General features: G+C 38.1%; 1 protein-coding gene across 23 annotated transcripts in view; it reads right to left on the minus strand.

Moving 5' to 3' along the window:
- Positions 1-24,566, minus strand: part of Tnrc6a (trinucleotide repeat containing adaptor 6A) — a 183,684-nt gene that overhangs the window by 40,957 nt on the left and 118,161 nt on the right. For 20 of the 23 annotated variants that reach the window (XM_087209096.1, XM_087209094.1, XM_021237332.2 and 17 more), the window contains 2 exons: positions 21,952-22,039; positions 15,277-15,298 (listed from right to left, as the gene is read on the minus strand). The exons of 1 other annotated variant lie outside the window; for it this stretch is intronic. In XM_087209096.1, coding sequence (XP_087065222.1) covers positions 15,277-15,298; positions 21,952-22,039 — 110 coding nt within the window. The remainder of the gene's footprint in view (positions 1-15,276; positions 15,299-21,951; positions 22,040-24,566) is intronic. 2 more of the 23 variants (XM_087209099.1, XM_087209101.1) reach the window with 1 other exon arrangement.

Below are 24,566 nucleotides of genomic sequence, written 5' to 3' on the forward strand. Positions count from 1 at the left end.
TCTAAACCACTGAAAAGTCTCTTATTAATAATTCGGGCCAAGTGCTTTCTAGGCCTAATTACTTTACCTATGAAAATACTGCCTCCCAGACAATTTAAAGCTCCTAATATGGAGCAATGATGTGTATTCCTTTGTGTGTCTGACGTGGTAATAAGTAAATACTAGCTATTAAAAACACATTTATTTTCAAAGACAGAACTTTTTTTCAAGTGTTTTCTATAAGAGACATATCAAAGTATCTCTGGTGAAATAAACTGTGGCTTTGCCATCAAAATTTTTTTAAAAACACATTTAATGAGAACAGTAAGACATTAGACTACTCTAAAGTATTCTCCAAATTAAAGGAAGATAAAGTACGCAACAATTAAATTATGGTGACCATGAAAACTGTAACTCAATTTTTACATGCCGAGTACCAGACTCAGCATGGTATCTGGCAATTGAATACAAGTGTAAGGTGGCAGTTAGCCATTCCTGCAACAGAGGTTCATTTGACATTTATAATTGAAAAATTAAGCATTCTTTTTAAAAAATGTGATAATAATTTTACACCCAGAGTGTTATTCATGTAAGAAAGCAGCAAAAAAATGTTCTTTATATATTCAAAAAATTAGAAGATAACCTAACAGGCAAATACAGTGACCTCTATAAAGACTTCTTAAGAACTCTAACACTAAACGTAAGTGACCAGGAATTCAGAACAGTATCTGTCATCAAACAATCTCACACCTACCACAAACTCAAATGTATTTTTCACCAATAACATACCACACAGAATACAGGGCTGAGAAAGGTACTCATATTTGGAGCCAGAAAAATTCACTAAGAAGAGTAAAGAAATTGAGACAATGAAACTTTTTTTGGGTACCAGGGATTGAACTCGGGACCATGCACTTGTGAGGCAGGCGCCAGAACCACTCAGCTAAATCCCCGGCCAACAATGCAACTATTGATTGCAAAATTAATCTTTTTTTATATATCTGGGATCGAACTCAAGACCTCATGCTTGTCAGGCAGGTGCTGTGCTGCTGAGCTACATCCCCAGCCCAAATTAAAGTAATCACAAGTGAAATCTCAAATATAAAAAGGGATAGTAATGAGTAAAGGAGAGTTAACAGTTGCTGTATGTAAGGGGTAAAGGGTTCTGGAAAACATTAAATACTGAATAATTCTGACTACTCTACAAGGGCTGATCAAAAAGTATGGTGGTGTTTACATTTTTAAAAATTTACTACCGTAAAAGAAATACTGCCATTAATCCCTTCAAAATATTTCCCCTGGGCCGGGGATTTAGCTCAGTGGTTTCGCCACCTTCTGCACAAGAGCAAGGACCTGAGTTCGATCCCCAGTACCAAAAAAAAAAAAAAAATTTCCCCTGGCTTCCAACATACGATCCTGTCACTCTTGTCACTTCCTGAAGAAATTCTGTAAGTTTTCATTCATGTCTTACAACATATGATCAAAAATACAAGTGAATGTGGTGGCCAAGTTCCAATCCCTGAAAAGGCAGGCTTCTTGGTACATCACACTAATGCTCTTGTCCATCTTATACACAGGATCTGGCACCGTGCAACTTCTGGCTCTCCTTCAAAGTTAGAATGGCCACGGAAGGTAAACGTTTTGAATCAATTTAAGACATCAAGACAGACAATGAAAGACATGAAAGAGAACTTCCAGAAGTGCTTTGGGAAGTGGTGAGAATGATGAGGTGTGTTTGAGGTAAGTATTTTGAAGGGGGGACTCAATGGCAATGTATCTTTTACTGTACTATGTATTTTTCAATTGACACACTGACCATATTTTTCTGTCACTGCATATATGTGTCGTTTAAAATTTTTAAGTTAATTGTATCATTGAGCACTGAAGTCACTAAAAGGAGAAAAAAAATGTGGGTTAATACAAAATAATAAGTCAAGAATAAGCCCCAAGGTAAGTGTAATTACAACAAATATGAAGGTGTTAAATTCACTCCTTACAACATAAAGTTTCTTTTCCTAGGATAAGAAAAGAAAAACAAACTTAAAGAAAACACTTTATGTAAAGTACTCCTGAAACCAAACAAGACAGGAAAGTTGGGTGGAAAAAAATGTACAAAGAAATATATACCACCAAGAAAATGTAAATGAAACAGTATTAATATCAAACAAAAGAAAATCCAAAAAGAAAACCAGTATAAAGGATAAATATTTCACAGGTACAAAGACAATCAAAAAAATATAAATAAGAACTTGTATACATCAAACCTTATAGTATCAAAACATGTAAACCAAGTGGAGACAGAAAATGAAAAAATCAAAAAAAGCGAAACCATACACCTTGACAGCAGATAGTATAACATTTTTTGACAAGTACCTATGATACAGCCATAAAAAGTTAACACCCACCCCACACAGCACTATAAAGTACCAATAAATTACAAAGATGATAAAAATTGGATCAAACTTCTGGACTGCAATACTGTGTCACTAGAAATGACGACAACTAGGAAAATAAAACCACCTTAAAATACTGAGTTGGAAAGAAAATAAATACCAAACTGCAGGGTTATTTAAAAAATAATAGTAAAACACCATATGTCATACATTTCAAGACATAGTTAACTCGATGCTTAAAGAAAAATTCATAGCTTCATTTCCAACAAACAAAAACAGAAAGTATCCAACTCAAGGAGGTAAAAAATCAACTAAAGGAAGCAGAAAGAAGCAGTGAAGATAAACACATCAATGACTTTAAAAGTGAACCCATAAATCCAAGGAATGATTATGTGAAAAAAAAAAAAAAACCTAGTTAACATTTTTTTAAAAATGAAAAAAACGATTTTCTAAAATTAAGGTATTTCTTGACACTCAATTATGTGGCTAGTTTGAAATGTTAGTGTGGGGCAGAAGCTAACCCTGAGCACCAAGGAGGCAGGAAGTCTAACTTGGCACAGAAGAAATTCAGAAATGCACCCATCAGGACCAAACAGCTTCCCTCATCACCATACTGCTGTGTGGCTAAACCAGAGGACTCGGGAAGAAACATGTATCCTGACATGTTTGAACTGTCGCAGAGCACAGCAAAACATGCAGCATCGACACATCATTCAGTCAATAACATTCAGTAGTCCTCAAACAACAAGAACAATAAGAGACTTGACAGTAATAGGAAAAGGAAAGACATAAAATGTCACACTTTGGAAATACAAGAAAAGACTGCAGAACTTCTAACAGTAAAGTAGAAAATGCATCTAAACTCTGTGTAAAGGGCTTTGTGAGGGTTTGACAGTCATTGATGAAAAGAACTAAAACTAGAACCCAGCATATGGTGAGCACCCAGGAATCTGGCCTGCAATCTGGGCAGGCAGTGGTACACTCAACAAATTACCAAACAGAAGACAAAAGTCAAGTTTTGCAAATATGTGAGAATGAGTTTAGTTTTGTATATGGTTAAGTGAATGGCAATTCTCAAATACTTTGGTCTCAAGATTCTTTTATACACTTAAAAAGTGAGAACCTAAAACCTGTGTTTATGTGAGTTACAGGTATTTTACTGGATTAGCAGCTTAAACATATGTTTTTAAAAAATTCATTTATTCTTTCAAAATATAAGCCCATTACATTATTAAAATAGCTTTTGAAACAACTTTCTCAAAATAAAGTAAGTATGCCTCTTTTCATCTTTGCAAATTTCTTTTAATATCTGGCTTAATAGGCAGATTCGAGGTAAGGTAACAGGGAGGTAGATTGTTTTTGTTTTGTTTTTTGAGACAGGGTCTCAAAAAGTCCAGGCTGGCCTTGAACTTGTGGCAATCCTCCTGCCTCAGCCTCCTGAGTGCTGGGATGACAGGCGTGCACCACCACACTTGGTGGTAGCAGGTAGATTCTTACATGCATCTAATTTGTTGATAGCCCACGGTACATACAGCTTCTGGATAAACTTCACTACATACTCACGAGAGAAGACTGAAAAGGGCAACAGTCTTCCTCTTTCAGGAAGATAGTTTTGACCACATGAATCTCAAGAAAGAATTCTGAGGAGTCTCCCAAATCAATTCCTAAGCACCACTACTATATCCTCTCATGGAATACAAGTGAATGTAAGGTTCTCAAATTAAAAAAAAACTTTGAACTAAAAACATGAGCTCAGGATAAAAGGAAGTCATGAGTTAGGTGTAGAACGAGAAGACATGCCAAAGGCCCAGAGAATAGGTCTGAATAGCAGCAGAAACAAAATACAAGGCAGTAACAAGCTTCCAAGGCAGAGTTGAGGCACGGAGCTGCTCACTTTAGTGGACAGTCTACCAATACTCAACAAGTGTTCTCAGTTTATCCCTCTACACCCCGTTAGCCATCAGGGCCAATAGACAGAATCCAAATGAACCCTGACATCTCCAGTACTACCGCTGTGATTCAGGAACCCATCCATTTAGTCTGCAAAAATCTAGTGTCTTTCTGCTCCACCTACTCACACTACTCCCTAATCCATCAGCTACCAGGCCCAAGTTATCTGTCACAACACCCCTTTCAGAATTAATTTAGATTAATTTGGAATGATCCCTCTCTATCATTTTCCAGATGCATATCTGCCTACAAACCACATCCATTTCCTTCTCTTCCAATGCACCAAATAACTGCAGTTACCCCAGAATATCATGATCATTCATTCTATGCCCTTTGCCCAAACTGCCTCAATACCCTCCTTCAAATTTTCCTGTTCATCTTGCTTACAAGACAACTAATCAAACCCCTCTACATTCAGTTAATCTTAAAAGTGTTTTACAACAACCTTGTCCTCCTCCATTCAGACAAAACTTCTACAGACCTCTTACACTGACTGAGGAGGGGATGCGCTCTGAAAGTGCTGGTTTCTTGCCTTTCACTTTATCACTGGTATTCCTAGTACCAAGCAAAGCAAACGCTCAAGATATAGCAATTAACAGAAGATATGAGAAGGCCTAATTCACAGAATACAGAACACTAAGGGTGAAACATGTGCAATACCAAACTTTCAAAAGGTAGAATAACTAAGAGCCAGTAAAGAAGAGGGAGAAAGCATGATCAAGAGAAAGAGACCAGTGGCACTGTGACTCAAGCACTCCAGGAGGCTGAGGCAGGAGGATCCCAAGGCTGAGTCCCGCCTGGGCAACTGAGTCCCTGGGGATATAGCTCCATGTGAAGGCCGTGGGTTCAATCTCTAGTACAAGACAGGGGTGGGCGAGGGGCAGATGGTGGATGGATCAGGTAATTGGTTAGTATACTACTGAATAAATCCGTAGTTTTCAACAAATCTCTGCTCTAAAAAAAAGCAGGGCCGGGAATTTAGCTCAGTGCTTCTACTGCCTGCCTCACAAGTGCCAAGGTCCTGAGTTTGATCCCCGGTACCAAAAAAGAAAAAATACAGCTTTATATGTATGTTTTTAAATTTGTTTTTGTTTTGTTTTGTTTTTGGTATCGGGGATCGAACTCGGGACCTTGCACTTGTGAGGCAGGCAGTAGAACCACTGAGCTAAATCCCCAGCCCTAAAGCTGTATTTTAATATTTTTTGTGATACTGTGACTCAATTCAGGTATTTCACAGCTTAAAGGAGATGGGAAAAATTTGAATTAGCCTAGAAATTAAAGAACAAGCATACTACTCACCCAAAAAAATTAATCAATCTACTTTGGTTTTTTGAGACAGGTCTCACTATGGAGTTCAAGGTGGCCTTGAACTCACTATGTAGCCCAGGCTGGCCTCGAACTTTCAATCCTCCTGCCTCGGCCTCCTAAATGATGGGATTACAGGTGCATGCCCGGCTCAAAAACTTTAAAACATTTTCCTAAACCATACTCCAAGTCAGGACTTTCTACTTTGTAAAACAATGAAATGACCCACTAAGAGCATTAAATAAATTTTGGCATTGCTAAATTTTACTACCTTATTTCTTATGTAAAAATCACATTCTATAAACCTGAAACTGTTCTAAAAGTAGTTTATTAATTGAAAAAATATATAAAATTGTCTCATATTCAAGTGAAAAATAGGCAATATTCATTTCTAAATGTATCTGTTTTTAAACCTGTAAAAACACCATTTAATCGTCTTGAAATATTTAGAAACGAGCCAGGGTTTTAGCTCAGTGGTACCAGCACCTGCCTCGCAAGTGCAAGGTCCCGAGTTCGATCCCTGGTACCAAAAAACAAATAAATAAATATTTAGAAGTAACATTTTAAAATGTAGTTTTAATCAATTTATTTCAGAATACAGTAAATGACTTTCACCTGACTATCTATAAGTTTAATAGAAAAAAATGGAAGCATGACTCAGTCAGCAATTATCTTTCCTACCAACCCACAAAACATCAATCTCCATGCATACCTAAAACCTCAACCACTCACATGACACCTTCCCTTCAGTGATTTAGATCTGTACTATCGTTTTCATGCTGGCCATACTGTGAATCTTCTAAACACTGGCTGAAATGACAGTCACAGTTCACAAAAGGCCACTTTCACACATGAGGTCACTTTAACAGAATGGAGCATTAAGTTCATCCCTAGAAAATAAAAACTACACACAGGTTTGCATTTCAATTATTCAAAGAATTAGGGGAAAGGCCACCAATTAAAATACTACTTAGTAAACATGTAAAGGATATTGTGAAAATTTTAAGACTTCTTTTGGCAACTTTCAACTTAATAGAATTACTATTTCTAATGCCAACTTAGGTCATTCCACAGAAAAGCAAAACCATCCTGGTAAGCCCTTTGAAGCCAAGCTGGCACGAAAGCTCCTCAGAAAGTGTTAGTCTCATGTAAGAGTAAAAATTAAAGATTTTCCTAAATATCTTTTATCTGTAATAAAGAATTTTCTACTTTCTCAAACAAAATTAATCATTACTAACAAAATAAAAAGTGTACTAAAACCATTTAACCTAACAGTAATTCAGGTCTTCAAAAATTACAAGATAAAATTTCTACCCATGAAATAACTAGGTCAAACTCTGCTGGACATGATGGTGCACGCCTGTAATCCCAGCACTTGGGAGGCTGAGGCAGGAAGATCACTGAGAGACCAAGGCCAGGATGAACTACATAGCAAGAGCCTGTCTCAAAAAGCAAACTAAAGGAAAAAAAAAAAAAAGCAAACTAAACTCTGAATGTCTGATACTTAAAAAGTCTTTAAAGTTGTGTTCAAATGATATATATTTTTTTTGGTACCGGGGATCAAACTCAAGACCTTGCGCTTGCGAGGCAGGAGCCGGAACCACTGAGCTAAATCCCCGGCCTCAAATGATATTTTTAAAGTATCATCCAAAGATAAAACATTCTTTAAAAATTTTATTACACTTTATTTTATGCTTTTAAGGGCCACAAAATAAAATCCTTGTGGAGAGAAGTTAACATATAACAAATGAGCATATTTAGAATTTAACTTTTATCAGGCAACACATTCTCTACTGCTAATGTTTCTAATATGGAGCTGTACTCTTAATCTAAACTCTCAAATCAATTATCCTGGGTGCTCTGCTAAATATCACATTTAAAGTCTAACAATCAGAGAAAGAGCACTGTGAGTGAAATCAGCTCTTCCAGCTTTCCTGATGAACAGCTGCAGCATCACCACACGAGGCTGCAGATTCCCAACACACAGCTGATGAGAACTTCCAAACAGAGTAGGAAATTATCCACACCAAGAAATTCCAAAGAGAGCCATTTCCAACTTCTGCTTTCTCACTCTGCAGCTTGTGGTGGAAAACGGAGGGAAAGCACTATTGCTTTACTGCTGGAGAGGCACTGTTTGCCGACTTCCCCTCTACTGGGGCCCAATAACGTGAACTCCACCTCCTTATATTTAAAGCAATGTTAGAAGAACAATCCAGCTAGTTAAACAATGTGAAGAGCAGTTTTATTCAATTAAAATGAGTTTGCACATCAATATAATTTAAAACAGGCCCAAAATTGCACTACTATAGAAATCCCCTCCCTTCTCATTAATATGCATACTGGATAATTTATAATACACTTCTCTGTATAATTTATCCGTTCTAAAGTTCAGGATCTTCTTCCACAATACTCACAACACTACATTTCCCCTTAATCTATCTGTGGAATCTTGTGCAAACACAGGGGATTCGGAGAAGTGGTACAAAGATCTATTTCTCAGGCACAGGCATACCCTTTAAAAGAGAAATACTGCTCACTAGTCTCTTTTCCATAATATATAATTCTGCATCAGCAATCCACAAATTTGTTTAGTTACAACTGTTAAGAGCAACAGATTCTTCAGCTTCACAGACTTAGTAATAAGAATCTGTTATTTTTGCTTTTGTTTGTTTTGTTTTAGGGGGCACTGGATATTGAACCCAGGGTCTCCCACATGCTAGGCAAGTGCTCTACCTACACAGCCTAGCCTAGAATCTGTGTTTTTAGAAACAAATTATCACACAGCTTCTCATGTCTGAGTAAGGATGGAGAAGTGTTCTAGATGATACACAGCAATATCTAGATAGCTCTGGCTTTCATTTGTGACTCAAAAATAAATTTTAAAAAGATAGTATCTATAAATTCAAGCATAAGTTAGTAGCAGAATAACATGAAAGTCTATGGGCTTGTAGCTCAGTGGTCGAGCACTTGCCTAGTATGTGCAGGGCCCTGGGTTCAATCCCTGATACCGTGATAAAACACACTAAAAAAATTTTAATGCAAAACAAAGTCCCAAAAGTTACATAATAAAGGAATTGTCATTAAATCAGCGGAGACAGAAATACAGGAAAAAAGTCTAGATATATAAAAAATAAAGTTCAGCTAAGTTAAATAGCAAATATTATGAAATTATAACACTTAAAAAATTTTAGAAAAATAGGCAAACACTTCTTTAAATCTGCATAAATGGCAGGGTTTTCTTAGCATCAAAATGAGTCAAGAAATCAAAGTTTAAAATGCCATATATTGATATATTTTATTTTTTTTAAATGTATATTCCAAATTAAAATGCAAATTTGGGAAAATATTTGCTCTGAAACAAATTAAAGGGTTCCATCTTTTCCCCTCTTGTATCCCCTATCCCTAGTTTTCCTAATCTAAGGAAAGAAGACATATACTGTTTTAGTTTAATGATAAATGTTTTAGGCCTAATTTAGGGACACATTCCACATAATCACTTAAGTTTAGAGCTAGAGTCCAAATTAATAGTACAACAGTTACTTAGTTTTGCTTTTTTCCTTTTGAAAATGTATCTGTACTCTCTGTATATGTATCCCCCATGGAGCCTAGTACTTGGTAAAATTCAGATACCTTGTATCTCATGCTCAGGGTGATTTCAGACATATGACATAGTCTGTAATGCTGGAAATACTAGAAATACATCAGGTAAAATACCAATAAGCTTATTATACAATGAATTTTAACTTGCCAACAAAACCTCTAGTCCAAGAGTTAAATGGGCAAACAAAAAGAAGTCAATTCATACATTTTACAATAAATAGCAGTCAAAGCAATAAAATACCATCTTGATACACGAAATGTATAAAGATGATATATCCCATTCTCATGTTGTAAAATATATTCCTTGCACCTAGGCAGACAATGTGCTGTGATAAAACCGTAGTGGGTTAAATTCTACTTTACTGGCAGTTAAAAGTAAATCATTATCTGGTTTATGGATGGGATGGGAAACCCTGACATCACTGAAGAAACTGCTGGCACGTGGCTTCAAAGAGCTGAGAGGTTGCCAGAATATCACAAAACCACAGTGGCAGGAGTGTTTAGCAATATTATGTTACTATGTTACTGTCAGCAGAATTCTATAAACAAACATTCCTGTTTTACAGATGAAGCAACTAAGGCTCAGAAGAATGCTGCCCATGCCCTAAATATGTGTTTCTTTTTTTTTTTTGGTACCAGGGATTGAACTCGGGACCTCGCGCTTTCAAGGCCGGTGGTGGAACTACTGAGCTAAATCCCCAGCCGCCCATCCCCTAAACAGCAGAGCTAAAATGTGACACCAAATCTGACCCTCAAATTTCTTTCTCAGGTACATTAAGTTTCACCTTTATTTTAAAAGTATAAACAAATTCCCCCAAACTTGGAGAATGGTTAATCATGGATTCACCACTTTAAAAGTTACTTCACACTAAAACATGAATGTATGCTCAATGAGTTAGCATTAACAGAAAAATAGCAGAACAGAATGCAACCAAGGCCTGTGTTCATTCTGTACTGTGATAACTGCAATTGTAGCCTGGCCCCAAAGTACTGCTCTCTGAAAACTGCAAATTCAACATTTCTACCAGTATATATAAGAATGATATGTGTATTACACACTCAGTATTTTACTACTCTCTAGTCCCATGATTTATGTTCTACATATGATTTCACTCCCACAACACTTAAGTAGACTGAATTCTCTCTCTCTTTTTTTTGTACCAGGGATCGAACTCGGGACCCTGCACTTGCGAGGCAGGCAACGGAATCACTGATCTAAATCCCCGGCCCTGAATTACCTCTTTTTGAAGCAAATAAGCTGAGCTTAGAGGTTAAGGAACTTGCCCAATCACAGAAATAAGGATTGCAAAGGTCACAGTCAAATCCAAGTATTTAACTCAGAAGTCTGACCCTCTCTACCCATTATACTGTGTGTGTGCTGAAATTCTAGCATCATCTTTAGCATCTTCAAAGCTGTCTCTGGCCAAAAACTGCTCCCTATGAGCACCATTTCACTGGGTATATTTTTCTTATGGCTACTGCACTGAGAAAAGGTTCTCAGTATGCACTGTGAGAGACATATAAATCAAAGGAATATAAAAGTACAAATTAAACACAAGCAAATTATGGTATGTATTGTATTTTTTCCTAGTCTGGAGAACTTGTAACTGGTCATAGCTGACAAAGGCACTCTTGCTAATCCAGTCTAAATCTTATAAAAATTTAAACTACAATAATCTTAATTTGTCTTCTTTGAAATGGAAGCCAATTATTATCAAGATAAATCTTAAGGGCTCAGGATAAAATTCTTGGATAGTTCCACAAACTTCCAAAAACTGCTAATTTTCCTTGAACCTAGTTACCAACAATAGCTCACCACTAACTAATCTCTGCTTTCCTCATACTACTTTCAGTCTCCTTTGTCCTGCTCAGTCTCATCAAAGACATCAAGTACAAAATCTTTCATAGCTAACAATTATAATTTAGGACTATAAGCAAATATCTACATTTCCTAGAAATAAAATGAAACCATTTTCCTTTCTCAGTAAGAGGAAAAGAAAAATGGTGATTTTGATATACCTAAAAATAATTTTATTAACTAACTCCCATGAGAGAAGGCTATTTTTTTCCATCCTATTAGTATAGAGCTACAAACCTTATTCTTTACATAGCTCAAAGACATCTTCCAAAGGAGGAATTAATAAATTCTTAGTTAATAATCTGTTTTCACTGTAAAAACTTTAGCACACATCTGCCTTCAAATATAAAGCCGAAGCACTAACACAGCACATTAGGAATCATAACCTGGTCTAGTATTACTTAACACTAGCCCATAAATATAAAAGACACGACTTTTACTACACAGACCGTGAGCAGAAACACCGAACCCCAGTTCTAACAGCAGAAGCTCCCAACCAACCAGAGATAAAGAGGTCTGGGTGTGCCACAGAGAAAGATGCCTGCCAGTCTGGGGGGCCAGACTTTCTGAGACTACTATCTTTACTTGTGGGTAACCTTTCAGTTTACCCTAATAGCCCCAAATATAATTTTCTATTTATGCCACTATTTTACATGACTGAAGCCATAACATTTGGATCTCAGTTTTTGCCTCTGAAAATCTATGCAGTACAGTAATCCCTAACAAGCCACAAAGTTTCTAAGATCCATTATGATGGGAGATTTCATCATTGGGAAACTTAAGACCTAATGGAGTCTCAACAAATTAAAAACAGAACTACCATATGACCCAGCAATCCTGTTCTGCATACAAACCCAGAGGAAATGAAATCAGCATCCTGCTTGAAGACCTGCACTCCCATATTCACTACAGTGTCATTCACAATAGCTATGGAAAAGCCCATGTCTGCTGACAGATGGATGAACAACTGTGGTATACATATACAGACATACAATGGGTCTTGCCATTAGCAACAACATGAATGAACCTTAAGAACATGAAAAGTGAAATAAGGCAGACAAGTGAAATAAAAATACTGTATGATCTCATTCAAAAGGGGGAAATACCTAGAACTGGGAGGAGGGGGAAAGGAAGGGTGAGGGAGAGAAGAGAAAAGGGGGGGAGGAGAGGTAGGAAGAGAGGGAGGAGGAGAGAGGAGCACTACCAGGGGGAGATGCAGATCAAAGGGTACAAAGCTGCAGCTACATAAAATAAGTCTAGAGATGGTACAGGACGAGGACTATAATAATTATATACTGGAAATTTGCAAGAAAGATTTCAAGTTCTTTTGTCACCAAAAATAAACACAGATCGCTATGTGAGAGGGTGTGTCTCGACTGGCTAGACTGTATATTCACTTCACTGTGTATATGTACATTACAACACAATAATACTGTGTGGGCTAAACCTGGCTCTCAAGCCTGCGCTTTGTAATTGCTGAACCCCAAACCATAAACCACACATGGATATATACACAGCACAAAAGTAAAACAACATTCTTGTGAATAAAAAAAAAGGTGTGATCAATTATGGAGGGTGCTCCCAATAAGGAAGGATGAAGTGAATGAAACGGCTGGTAGGGCATGATGCATTGCATATATTCAGCCTAACACACTCAGAGCCACGGAAAATCTAAAAACAAGAAGATCAAAATAGTGTCCATATTTTATGTAAGGAAGTGAAAGAATGATTTACACTTGAAAAGGATATAAACAGCGGGTACTCAAAGATTATGTTGGAGAAAAAATATCCACTCATTAGTCAACAATCTAATACAGAACATGGTCAAGTTCTCAAATTTAAGATATATTACAAAATCCTAAGAAACTGGACAGGCAGAGTTAATGGCAGCTAAAGCGGTCCATTAGCAGATGAGTCCTGAAGCCAGCCATGGCAGTGCAGGCCTGTAACAACACACTTGGAGGCCGGGGAAGGAGGATCCTGAGTTCAAGGACAGCCTAGGCTACATAGTGACATCCTGTCTTTAAAAATAAAAAAAGATGAACTCTGAGAGGGTTCGAAAAGTTCAATGTCATGATGAAGAAATCTGTTTGAGAAAGCAGATCAAAGAGAAAACAGAAATGGTGGAAAGAGATAAGAAGGCTCTGCAAAGTATAATGCAGCGGTGTGAAACAGGTTGGTTAGAGCATGAGAAGTCAAGATTTTAAAAGTCCTTGAAAGCCAGTCAAGAGTTGTTTGGTCTTAAAGCAAGAACAACTAGAGAAAACTTAATCTAGTAAAGGCAAATGGAGGGAAGCAGAATTTTACGAAAATTAACTTGATAATGTTCCTCCCTACATTCCACATCCCTGTAAGTGACTTAAACATCTGGTTTCAAAGCCACAATCTCACCTCGAATTCCTCTTCTGACCTCACCAGCTGCCAGTTCTTTCACTTATATCTCACACATCTCCATCACTTTCACCCCAACTGCCGAGATTTCAGTGCAAACCTTCACTACCTTCTTTTCGTCTCTGATCTTACTTCTACTGGTGACATTAGAAACTGACAAAGATGTTCCTAAAGCACGGCTTTTGACCATGACAATGCACACACTTTCACAGGCTCTCTGCTCCCTAAGTAGCATGAGGTCCTCTGAGCCCCTCTCCCTCCCCCAGTGCTCCTATGCTAGACATCAAGACTTACGCTCATATTCTGTGCTTGTTTTCCTGTCTCCTTTGCCCAGAATGCTTTTCTTCTCTCAGCTTTATTTTTCACATTCCTACACGTTTTTCAGTCAACACTTTCCATGCGCAGTAGTTAACCCTTCAAGGCCCACTTTTGGAACATCCATAACAAAGGAACATAAGGAAATGTGTTCTTTAAATTCTTGTTCCTTCAACTTTTCTAGATAACACGTATGATTTTTCATGTAAAATTTTCAATCTTTGGCATAAATGAGCTGATAGCTTTCTAAAAAGAAAGAAAAAAAGGAACCTGAAGCACCAAACCATGCTACTCTCTGCTCTCTTCAATAGCTCCCACCGGCCTGTAAAATAGAAGTCCAAACTTTCTGATGTGTGTTCATACAAACATAAATATAGAGCATATAAGACTCTTTGACTTAATCTCTCTTTCTTCATACTTAACTCTTCCCACTTATCAATGGGAATTTAATGCCCTAGGAATGATTCAACTGCCCTTAACATCACATTGCTTTTTTCTCTATGACTTGAATTTATACTGATTCCTTTGCTATTTCATATTTCTTTAATTAACCATTTCATCTTTTAAGATTTATAATCTCAAGATCTTCTTTTACCTCTGTATTGGCCTGTCACCCCCTCTAGACAATTTATGCCTCTTCAACCAAATCACATTACATATGTTTGAGTATGTCCTCCCATTGTCACCTTTTCTCCAGTAAAATATAAGCTACGTTTGTTCTTACTGACTCGTAAGGAACTGCACTTAATAAATGTTACCTCAACTAAGGCTGCCTCAAATAAAGGCAGCAATACTGTGAGTGCACAGACCAGTGAAATGCAGAGCTCAGACTTCTGATACAGCCCAAATCACAGTTCAGAACACCGAAGCCTAACAAGCCCAGCTTCAGTGAGCTGACATCTCTGCTTACCAAGCAGTCAACTGCAGAGACGGTGAAGGACTCTGACTCAGGGTTCTGGAGGAGGTAGGTTTTTGTTTCTTTCTCAACCTGAAGCATTTGGCTTGGGATGTACTGGGTGCTGTCTGACCAGGTATAGTGGGCCTAAGGTTAGCGAGCCACTGTTCTAAGTGGTAACAGAGACAGATGTCACTACTGTGCCTTCAAGAAGGAGTAGGGGACAACAGTACAACAGAGAGGATACAGAATAAGAAATAAAGCAGGCAGAACCCCAAGGGTTATATGAAGTAGGATCCCATCCAAGAAGACTTAAAAAGAAGACTAAAAAAAAAGATGCATGTGCCCAAAGACTCAAAACAAGAGCATGTCAGGAAGTGGTGCTCATCTGAGATGGCTCCCATGATAGTACACTCTAGAAGTGGAAATGTACACCGCGATAAACCATAAACCCCAGAGGTGATGTCACAAAGAGTCTGTTCCCACCCCTGTTCCATGCTCTTCTCTCCCATCCTGGAGGCAAATAAAAATGCATATAAACAACCTTAAATTAATGAAAAAATAATAATAAATAGCTTTAAACAACGTACCTTTGTTTTTTTGTTCAGTGGCCTAAAATAAAAACAAACAAACAAAAAACAATGTAAATATGAAACTGAAATAAATGGATTGTTATGATAAAATGCTCATATATTACTATTATATAAGACATACATTTTTATTAAATAAAGAACTTGTCATTTAGATGAAGTGCACAGGAAAAGATATGCAAAGAATGCATATTTTTCAAACAGACATGCCCCATTGTTCCCAATACTATGTTTGTTAAATTTAGAAGATTGTATGTTTCCTTAGCTATAAAGCATAGAAGGCACTGTATGACTATATAATTGTTAAAAGAGGCGCTGCACTTTTTTCAACATTTAGTTTAAAAAACATTTTTAGGTAATTGTCACTTTTACAGGTTAATGAAATGAATTTGATAAACTTTGCATGTTTTAATGCTTCAAAGTTGTTACCAATTATAAAAGATGGATTATATTTTCTTTTCTGTAAGAAAAGCTGCATATAATCACTTTGATCAAACAGGCAATAAACTTAACTCCTGGAGATTAAACAGCTAGTACAGTTAAATGCAGTCAACTTGTAAGTGTCTAAGTTGTCACTTCTGACAAGTCACTAACAACTGCTGTGATCAGAAGCTGAAATGACAGGAGCTGTGCTGTCACTGCTTTACTACAGCCTCCTTCTACTTGTTCTGTTTCTCAATCCCACAGCTGAAAGAGGAGAGGGCCTAGAAATAAGCAGGGTTGCCTCCGGGTGACTGCTTTCCACCCTGAAGGGCTTCAGAATGCACCCTAGACAGAGGCCCCTCCATCAAGACCAACTGAAGGAGAGACCTGAACATAAAAAGATTCCAGAATGGGCAAGCTGACAAGGAAAGAATAATTAGTAACTGGACAATCCAATTATTTCTGGCTGAAGACAAAGCTCGTCATGGGGCCTCACAATTCATTTTGCTTAGTCATATTAAATTATTAAGTTACTAAAATCCCATTTTAATTATATCACTGTAGATATAGATGATAAAAACTATAATAATTATCCTCATATTGAAGTCACACCAAGTATTAACCTTCCCTTCAGGGATGATCCAAGCAATGAAGTGCTTTACCAAGTTTTAGAGCACTAGAGGCTCACAAAATAATGGAGGCCCATCTTTTACTCTATGAATCAAAACTAAAAAGAAAACAACGGATGGCAGGACCATGCCAGAAGACCATTCAACTAGCCTGACAATATTTATTTCTGTGGGAAATCATTTACAAAATCTGATAACAGAAAAAAAAAACAAACAAGTCTTCATTAGAGAGCTTAGTAAGAATACTTTTAAGTATTAGAGTTATGTCAAACAATAAGATATGTAACTTTCTAAACCCAAAAAGTTAGTATAAAAATTATTTTGCACACTGAAAGCCTTACTAAAAAAACCTCTCTGAATCTTCTTCATAGGTTACTGAATTAGAAGACACAGAAACCATGACCATGCTGTTAAACCCAGTGCTGCTCTCCTAGGTCCTATAACATAAAGGAGAAATACAAGCAAGTCCAGTGGGAAAACGTGAACCTCACTCTACATGGTGTCATCTACAGAGAGTGGCACCGAGGAGCTGCCCTGAGTGTCTGCCCTTTAGGACACTGATCCAACAGTGAAGGGACGTACGAGTCAGAAACCAAGAACCCCTAACTTATTAGGAAGAAGTGGAACTGACAGTTTTACTTCTTTAACATTAGGTTTTTGCAGGTTGGTCTGTGGAACTCAAATTAATCAAACTGACAATTTTCCAAGTGGGCCCAGAGACTTTCTAAAATAAAAAAAAATCTTCTAGAACATTATTTATTAAAAATAGATTCTCTGGGCCCAGTGACTTTAACAGGAACTGTACACTGTTCAGAACAGCAGCCACAAGCCGTATGTGGCTACTAGTGACTGCAATGTGACCAGATGTGCAAAATAACCACATTTCTCATATCGATTATTTTAAAAGAAGATAAAATATCTCATTGACAACACTTCATTGATATTAATAATCACCATTAACATTACTAAAACAGTAATGCTCTGGCTCTACTGGGTTTCGTAAAATATTTTAAATTATCTTCAATTATTTCTTTTTATTTTTAAATGATCTTGTTATAAAAACCCTCTGGGTCTTAGTTTCTTAAAACTTCAAATGGATAAACTAATTGTCCTGTTTATCTTTCAGGGCTATTTTGAGAAACAAAACATGAAAGTTCTCTTTTGGAAAAATAACTACACAGTACTTGAATGTGAAGTCTCATTACAGATTTTCCTACACAAGAGAATTAAAGGGTCCTGGCAAATCTAGAAAACTAATTTCCATTTTTAGTATTTTTTTTTTCCTTAAGAAATCTGAACTGTGATTCCACAAATTTTTAGGACAATTGCCTCAATTCACTAATGACGGCCTGGATAAGGGACAGCAGGCTGGGAGTTCTGTGATAGGCTCTGTACTTGCTTGTCTCGATTCCAAAATTCCTAAGCATATTTCAGTGGCTAAGAGCTCAGGGTCAGAGCCAGGCTGTCTGGCTTTGAATCCTGCTACACCTCTTATACTATGTGACCTCGATCAAATTAGCTTCTCTAATGCTTACTCTCCTTATCTACAAAAGGGGCAAAACAACCACCTCGGAGCTGTGGAGCTGTGGTGCTGTGGGAGAGATTTAACCCCGATACAGCCAGCCCATCTGCTGTGCTTTGGCTCCAGCCTTCAGCTTGCCTTTGGTGAGGGGCTCGTGCTACACTCATTCTCAGTCCTTAGCTCTTGTTTTCCTGTGATTTAGCAAGGAACACTGAGTCTAGAACTCAGGTCTGCCGGATACGTTTTTTTAAAGATCAGGATAAAGCAGCAATGGTGAACACAGGGCACGCTCTAGGTGAGTGCCAGCCCTGTCCAGCCTGGTTGCTACCACCACAGCCACTAAGAGAATGTACTCCTCAGAATGGTGAATGTGAGCCCCGAGAGAGAGTGAGTCAGAAGTTTTCTACAACCTAGATCTCATCTAAACTTGAATTCAGTATGTTTTAATCAATAAAGCCTGTGAAACTCCCTTCAGCTTTTAACACAGTAACAACAAGAAAACCATGAATGCTGAAACATTCACTGACACCAAAAGATCCTAATTTGTACTGTTGCTTCCTCCAGCCCTCAACTATAAGCTGCTTTCTAGGAACTACAATTATATGCTTAAAGTAAAGGTTATCCTAAATTATCCCTCTATAATTAACCTATTTCTCAACCTCTTCTTTCCTCATTACAGTTTCCTTAAGATCCCTTCGAGAAAGTTCTTCTAAAAACAAACCTCAGAGAGAAAGCCACGGTAAACTACCGGTACTACTGTTGCCCATCCTTTTCTTTTACAGTAGGGAAACTACATTCACCTGTTGTATCAAATTACTTTCTAAGCCTAATAATCAAAAGATAGCAAAATGTTCTGCATCAAAAGGATAAAGCCATGGCAAGGGTTGTGAAGAAGCACCAGCTGGAGTAATTAGAAGATTTCAATGTTATTCCTGGTTCCATCATCACGATGAAACCAAGATGAGCCACTTAATTCATTCTGATGCTGAGGTTTCCTTAGATTGAATGAATACATCAGAACAGATAATATTTGAAGTCTTCTTTGGAAATGGAAGTCTGTACAGGGTTATATGAAACAGGCAGATGGTTTTCACTGTAATGAGTTTATGTAAACAGGCCTGCCCACCTGGCCATGCAGATGTCTGTCACTTGCCTGGATAAACCTGCTGGCAAATACAACCTGTAGGAAGTGTGTCATAAAACTCCTGTGACTGGGCCGGGGATTTAGCTCAGTGGTTCCGCTGCCTGCCTCAAAAGCACAAGGTCCCGAGTTCGATCCCCAGTACCCAAAACTCCTGTGACTCACAATCTTTCCTATGGATTATAAATGTGCCAACTGGGGAATTTTTAAAAAGTGCTATTTGATAACAGTCTGTCGAAATACCAACTGTCTTCACCTCACCAACAGGTTGTATCAAATTCAGTCAAAAGCCAACTTTCTGAAATATGGAGAATACTTTTTCACAGTGGCAGTGCAGAATATTAAACCTAACATTTCTTAGAGGTATTAAACTCTCCTTTACACTGTGTTCAGTGGATAGATATTACTATGTGTCCACAAGATACACAGCAATACCCTATCAATGCTGAAAATCTGGCAAAAGTAAAAGCTCATCTCTAAACTATGATCTTTCTAGTAGGTCATGGTAGGGGTGGCCAACTGCAGCCAAGAGGTGAGGTAGGGACGAAGTGGAAAACAGTAAAAAATTGTCATTTCAGATCTGATGTGGACCCAAATAGCACAATAATCACTATTCATCTGCAGGAGGCAATTTTATGCTGGGCACACTTAAGGAACCATTTTACTGAGTTGGTGATTTAGAAACTTGATTATGAAAGAATGTAAAGATGAACTTGTAATAATTAGAGCCATTATTTATGTATGTTACAACTTTAAAAATTACAGTATACTCACAAAAATACAATATTTAAAGAAATCATTCTAGTGAATTAGGCCTCTTTTTTAACCATTCCATATACACTGTACTTAATTCTGAATTGATAGCTAAATCTTGAGTTCCTTAGGTGGCAGGACAAACAGGAACCTAATAATAATAATAAACAATAATAAAACCCACGCTAGTCAAATTACTAATTTACATAAAGCACATCCAAGCTTCCTCTTCAATTAACTCTTATGTTTATTAGAAGTTCCTGTCATTAGGTAAATGACCTTTACACCAAGGAACAAGAGTTTGATAAGCCTTTCCTCAACATCAGACTTACAGAGAACACAACTTTTTTATAAATCCTAAGTGAAGACTGACCAGACTTGAAGACTGTCCTACATAAAGAAGTCTCTGCAGAGCCCTAAGGCATCAGCCAATACTAAACTGCACACTAGAAACCTACCAAAGCCCTAGCAGGGACCTGCACCCAGGCCCCTCCCTGATGGCCCATGAGAGCCGCCCAAAGGCCTATGAATGGGGTCGCCTATCATCTCTTCTACTCGGGGCTCCAAAATGCTCTGTCCGCTGTTTGTGCCCCATATTGGTTGATGACATCCTAAACCGGCAAACCTATAACTGAATTATTCATCATTCTCCCCTTCCTGTGTTCCCTACTCTGATTAACTGCTCCCGAAACGTACTCAGTCACTCAATCGTCAATCTATGTTACTCTCTCTTCATGTCCTTTAAGCAGATTCTGTGTATTATTTGAATGGTTCTTTTGCCAGTATTTCAGTCTATGGTACCTACTGCATGCAATCTAATTCTACATTTTCCATAACAGACATTCTAAAATACAAACTTTGATGCCACTCTATAGAAACATGTTCAGTGCCCTCCCCAACAGCCAGAGCTGTAAGAAGAGTCTACAGCTCCCATAACCTTTCTAGAAAGTGTGTCTCGCAGCTCCTGCCACTCCTGCCGGCAGCTGTCCCCAGTCAGAACTCATACTTTACCACATGCAGCACACATGTTGCTTCTGCATTTACGCTGCTTGTGGTCCTTTGCTATTCTTCTCCGTTCTTGCCCGAATAATCTCTCTCCGAAGAATGTTTCCTGTCTCCTGGCCCCATCTTGGACAGTTATGCACCTCTCTCTGTGCTTCAACAGTTTCCCATAAACAAATGCCTCACCTACCAACTTTGTGTCCTGCCTGTGTTTCTCCTCATTAAGTAGGTATACTGCTAGCTATATCCAGTTCCTAGAATAGTGCTCAGCATGAAAGAGGTACATTAAAAGTTACAGTAATAATTTTTCATTAGAATAGAGAAATGCAACAGTAATTTCATTTTAGAACATTTTAAGGTCTTTGAAACACTGATACAGTAGCAGCTGAGTGCTAAGTTTAGTTAACTATCAACAGCCTTTAGTTTTAAAACTTGTAGAGAGGGGCCAGGGATTTAGCTCAGTTGGTTTCGCTGCCTGCTGCGAAGTGCGAGGACCAGAGTTTGATCCCCGGTACCAAAAAAAAAAAAAGAAAAAAAACTTGTAGAGAATTTTATGAAGACAGTCTTTCATTGTTGCCTTAACCTGTATTACTTTGGCTACACTTTTATGCATTGGTTAGGGTTCTCTTGTAGTAAACAAGGTCTCAGATATATTTTAAAATACTGTATTTTAATGTAAACTGCCAATTTAAAACAATCAGCCCAGGTACCAGATAAAAAGGGAAGAGAAAACTTAACATGTTATTTCCTATTGTATTACTATTTCTTTTAATACTATATTCCTGTGTTACTTTTTTCCTATTGCATTAATGTACTGTTATTTTATTCACAAAATGTAAGGAAACTAAGGCCCAGAGAGGCAAATAAAATTAAAGGCCACACTATTCTATGTGCTCTGTGGAAAAATGAGACTTCAAATCCTCTGTGTGTGGCTACAAATTTCATACTCTTCCCACTTATATAATTACGAAATATCTAGGAACAACTGACAGTTAAAGACCTATATAATGTACTTACCTTTGAAAAACTATCAGCAAGATTAACTGCGTTAAATTGTACACAGCAAGCTACTTGTATGCATATTCAAATACATTAAATATGAAAATGAATCTGCACTAAAGTTAAAACAGTACATCAAATGCTTTAAAACTCAGTTTCTTTTTAGTCTGTTTAAATCACTTAACATAAAGTTTATCAGATACTACCTTCTTTTGAGCAGCTTCCTTCTTTTTCTTGTCGTCTTTTTTCTTTTTCTTTTCTTCCATCAACTGTTCTTCTTCTTGCACTAAATCCCTGAACCATATAGTTGCAATTAACTTTCCCAAAATGTATTAAGAAATAAAAATACTGTTGTACACAGATGCATTTTCACTTATTAGAAGACAAGACAAACGTTTATCTTCCACTGAAATAAAACACAATCTGCAAGCTAAATGTAACTATACAGCCCAATATAGTACAATGCGCTTCTCTTTAATTAACAGAACTTTCTACAAGTACAAGAGCTTTTATATTACTATGGTGTCAAAGAAGATAACCTAAAATTAGCAAAATGTTACACCGGGAAACAAGCAACTCTCTCCAATTCTAGAATGCTAACAACATCAGGTAAATTGGTGTTATTCTGCAACTTTCATCCTGGAGGACACTGCTATTCCCTCCAATTATCAATTAGCCTGGGGCCTTCTCACAATCCTTTCCTGCACATGTATCTAGCGACACCATTTGTTGGCTTTCCATGTTTCAAACAGCTTTACAAATTTTTAGAGTACAAGTTATTCATAAACAGGTGACATGTATTTCAGCATTACAAAAATTTCATATTCTATAAACATTTCAAACTATTCTATCAATTCTTAGGAAACCATCTATTCTTTATATAAATTTAAATTTTTGAAATCTCAAATGCTCAAAGTTGTCAACAAAACATCTGGCTTAGACTTCCAAAATGTGTCTCCTCCTTTCTCTGCTACCTCCCTGAAATTTAGGGGGAAAAGTCATAATTACATTCCCAACTGATGAATAAACAAGAGTGAAGAAAGCCACATCTAAGAATAAACACGAGAGAAGTCTATAAATGGATGTACCTGTCATCCTATCCGGTGGAACTTCAGAGAAACTTCAGGACCAGAAAAGAAAGAACAGAAATAGGAATGGGGCAAAAAGACTGCCTAGGCATATCAAGGGCCATAGCTGCTCCATACCGCTCGCTCACTTCCCATCCCTAGGCCTCCAGGTAGCAGCTGGCTCCCCAGCCCAGGGCTGGGGATGGGGCCCAGGGCTGCGCACACCAGGCCAGCAGCTTTTCACTGAGCTACACCCCAGTTCTGGGTAGTAGTTGCTTTTAAATTCAGCCTAAAACTAAAGGAAGACTCTCTAAAGAAACTAAACCTCCCGTGAGAGGCTGGTAATGACACCACTGCTCCCTCCATCACACTGTAGAGAGTGATTAACACCTTTCAGATACACACTGCCTGCCATTAGCCCTCTTGTTCAAGGCAGTGTATGTAACAGGTATCTTGAGGTTGAGCCCACAAATGCCCAATAGGTAACTAAACGCAAGATGAAACCTTTGGTCAGATTCCTGCTCAGCCCTGCATGTAGGCAGGTTGATCACATAGTCTGTAATACAAGGGTTGCAACCCCCACACTTACCGGTCCTATTTCATCCTCCTTCAAGACTGAGGACACCAAGATAATAATAACTAAAGTCAATTTCAGGTCATCCAACTGTCAGCTTTTACAACGGCCAGTCCCAAACCCCCTGGAGTGATGCCAAAAGTCTTGAGCCACTGTCCTAAACCTCCACCCACCTTGGATTTTAGAAAAGCACAGCCCTGAAGACCGTGATGAGGTTAGCCCCAAAGCAGGACCACTTACCCCAGGAGGCGAACTGAGACCGCCCTTCAGCAAGAGCCAGCAGCTCCCACATTAGCCCCCTCAAGCCAGGATGGCTCTGAACAGACCTCACAGATGGTCCTGACACGCAGATCAGTCAGTTAGGCCCCATCTGACCAGGACTACCTGCCCTGAAAGCTGTGCAAACCCCAATCCTGGCCTTTGTCTCCCTTTCCTATAAAACAACGAAGTTTCTGTCAGTCCTTGAAAGAAAGATCTTGGACTTCTGTGCTTCCCAGCACGGCTGTGTGGATTAAAACTCCATTCTTGTCCCTCACCACTGTTCGTTTCCTTGGTGTTACAGGATGAGTGACATCTGAGCCCGCTGGGGCTCTGGAGCTCTGGAGCCAGGGCTTTTGCTCCAGTTCCAGTAGGAGAAAGAAATCTACAGAAATCTAATGGAAGATGGAAGAAACTCACCCCAGCTACCTACACTAACCACCCTGAGTCTAGAACCTGCAACACCTCATTCATAAGACCAACAAGCAAAGAAGTTATTTCACCAGCTACTTGAAATAACCATCACAAACACAGAAATATTTAACTGTGCCCTGAGGAAGCTTTTCAGAGGAGACACTATAAATACCAGGCAGACTGGGAGAGAGGTACAGGGATACAAACTCAACATCTGGGAAAGTGAAAATCATAATCAAAGCCAGAATCACGGGGCAGTGGGATGAAGTAGAAGGTAAAATGAGAAAGACACAGGACACAAGAAACTAGAAAGGGTGCTACACAGATTCACTACCGTGAACACAGACAAAATTAAGTTGGCTTTTCTGATGCAAGAAACTGTGGAGATACAGGCAGATAGTGAAGAATGAATGAGTGGCATGGATAACTGACGACAGTCTGGCAAATGCAAGTATGCAGCTGCTACAGTCACGGAGAGGTGAAAGAACAGCAGGCTAATTTGCAGTCT

This window comes from Heterocephalus glaber, unplaced genomic scaffold, assembly GCF_053883595.1.
Source record: "Heterocephalus glaber isolate CG9 unplaced genomic scaffold, H.glaber_assembly_v1.0 deba00000943, whole genome shotgun sequence".
Classification (NCBI taxonomy): Eukaryota; Metazoa; Chordata; class Mammalia; order Rodentia; family Bathyergidae; genus Heterocephalus; species Heterocephalus glaber.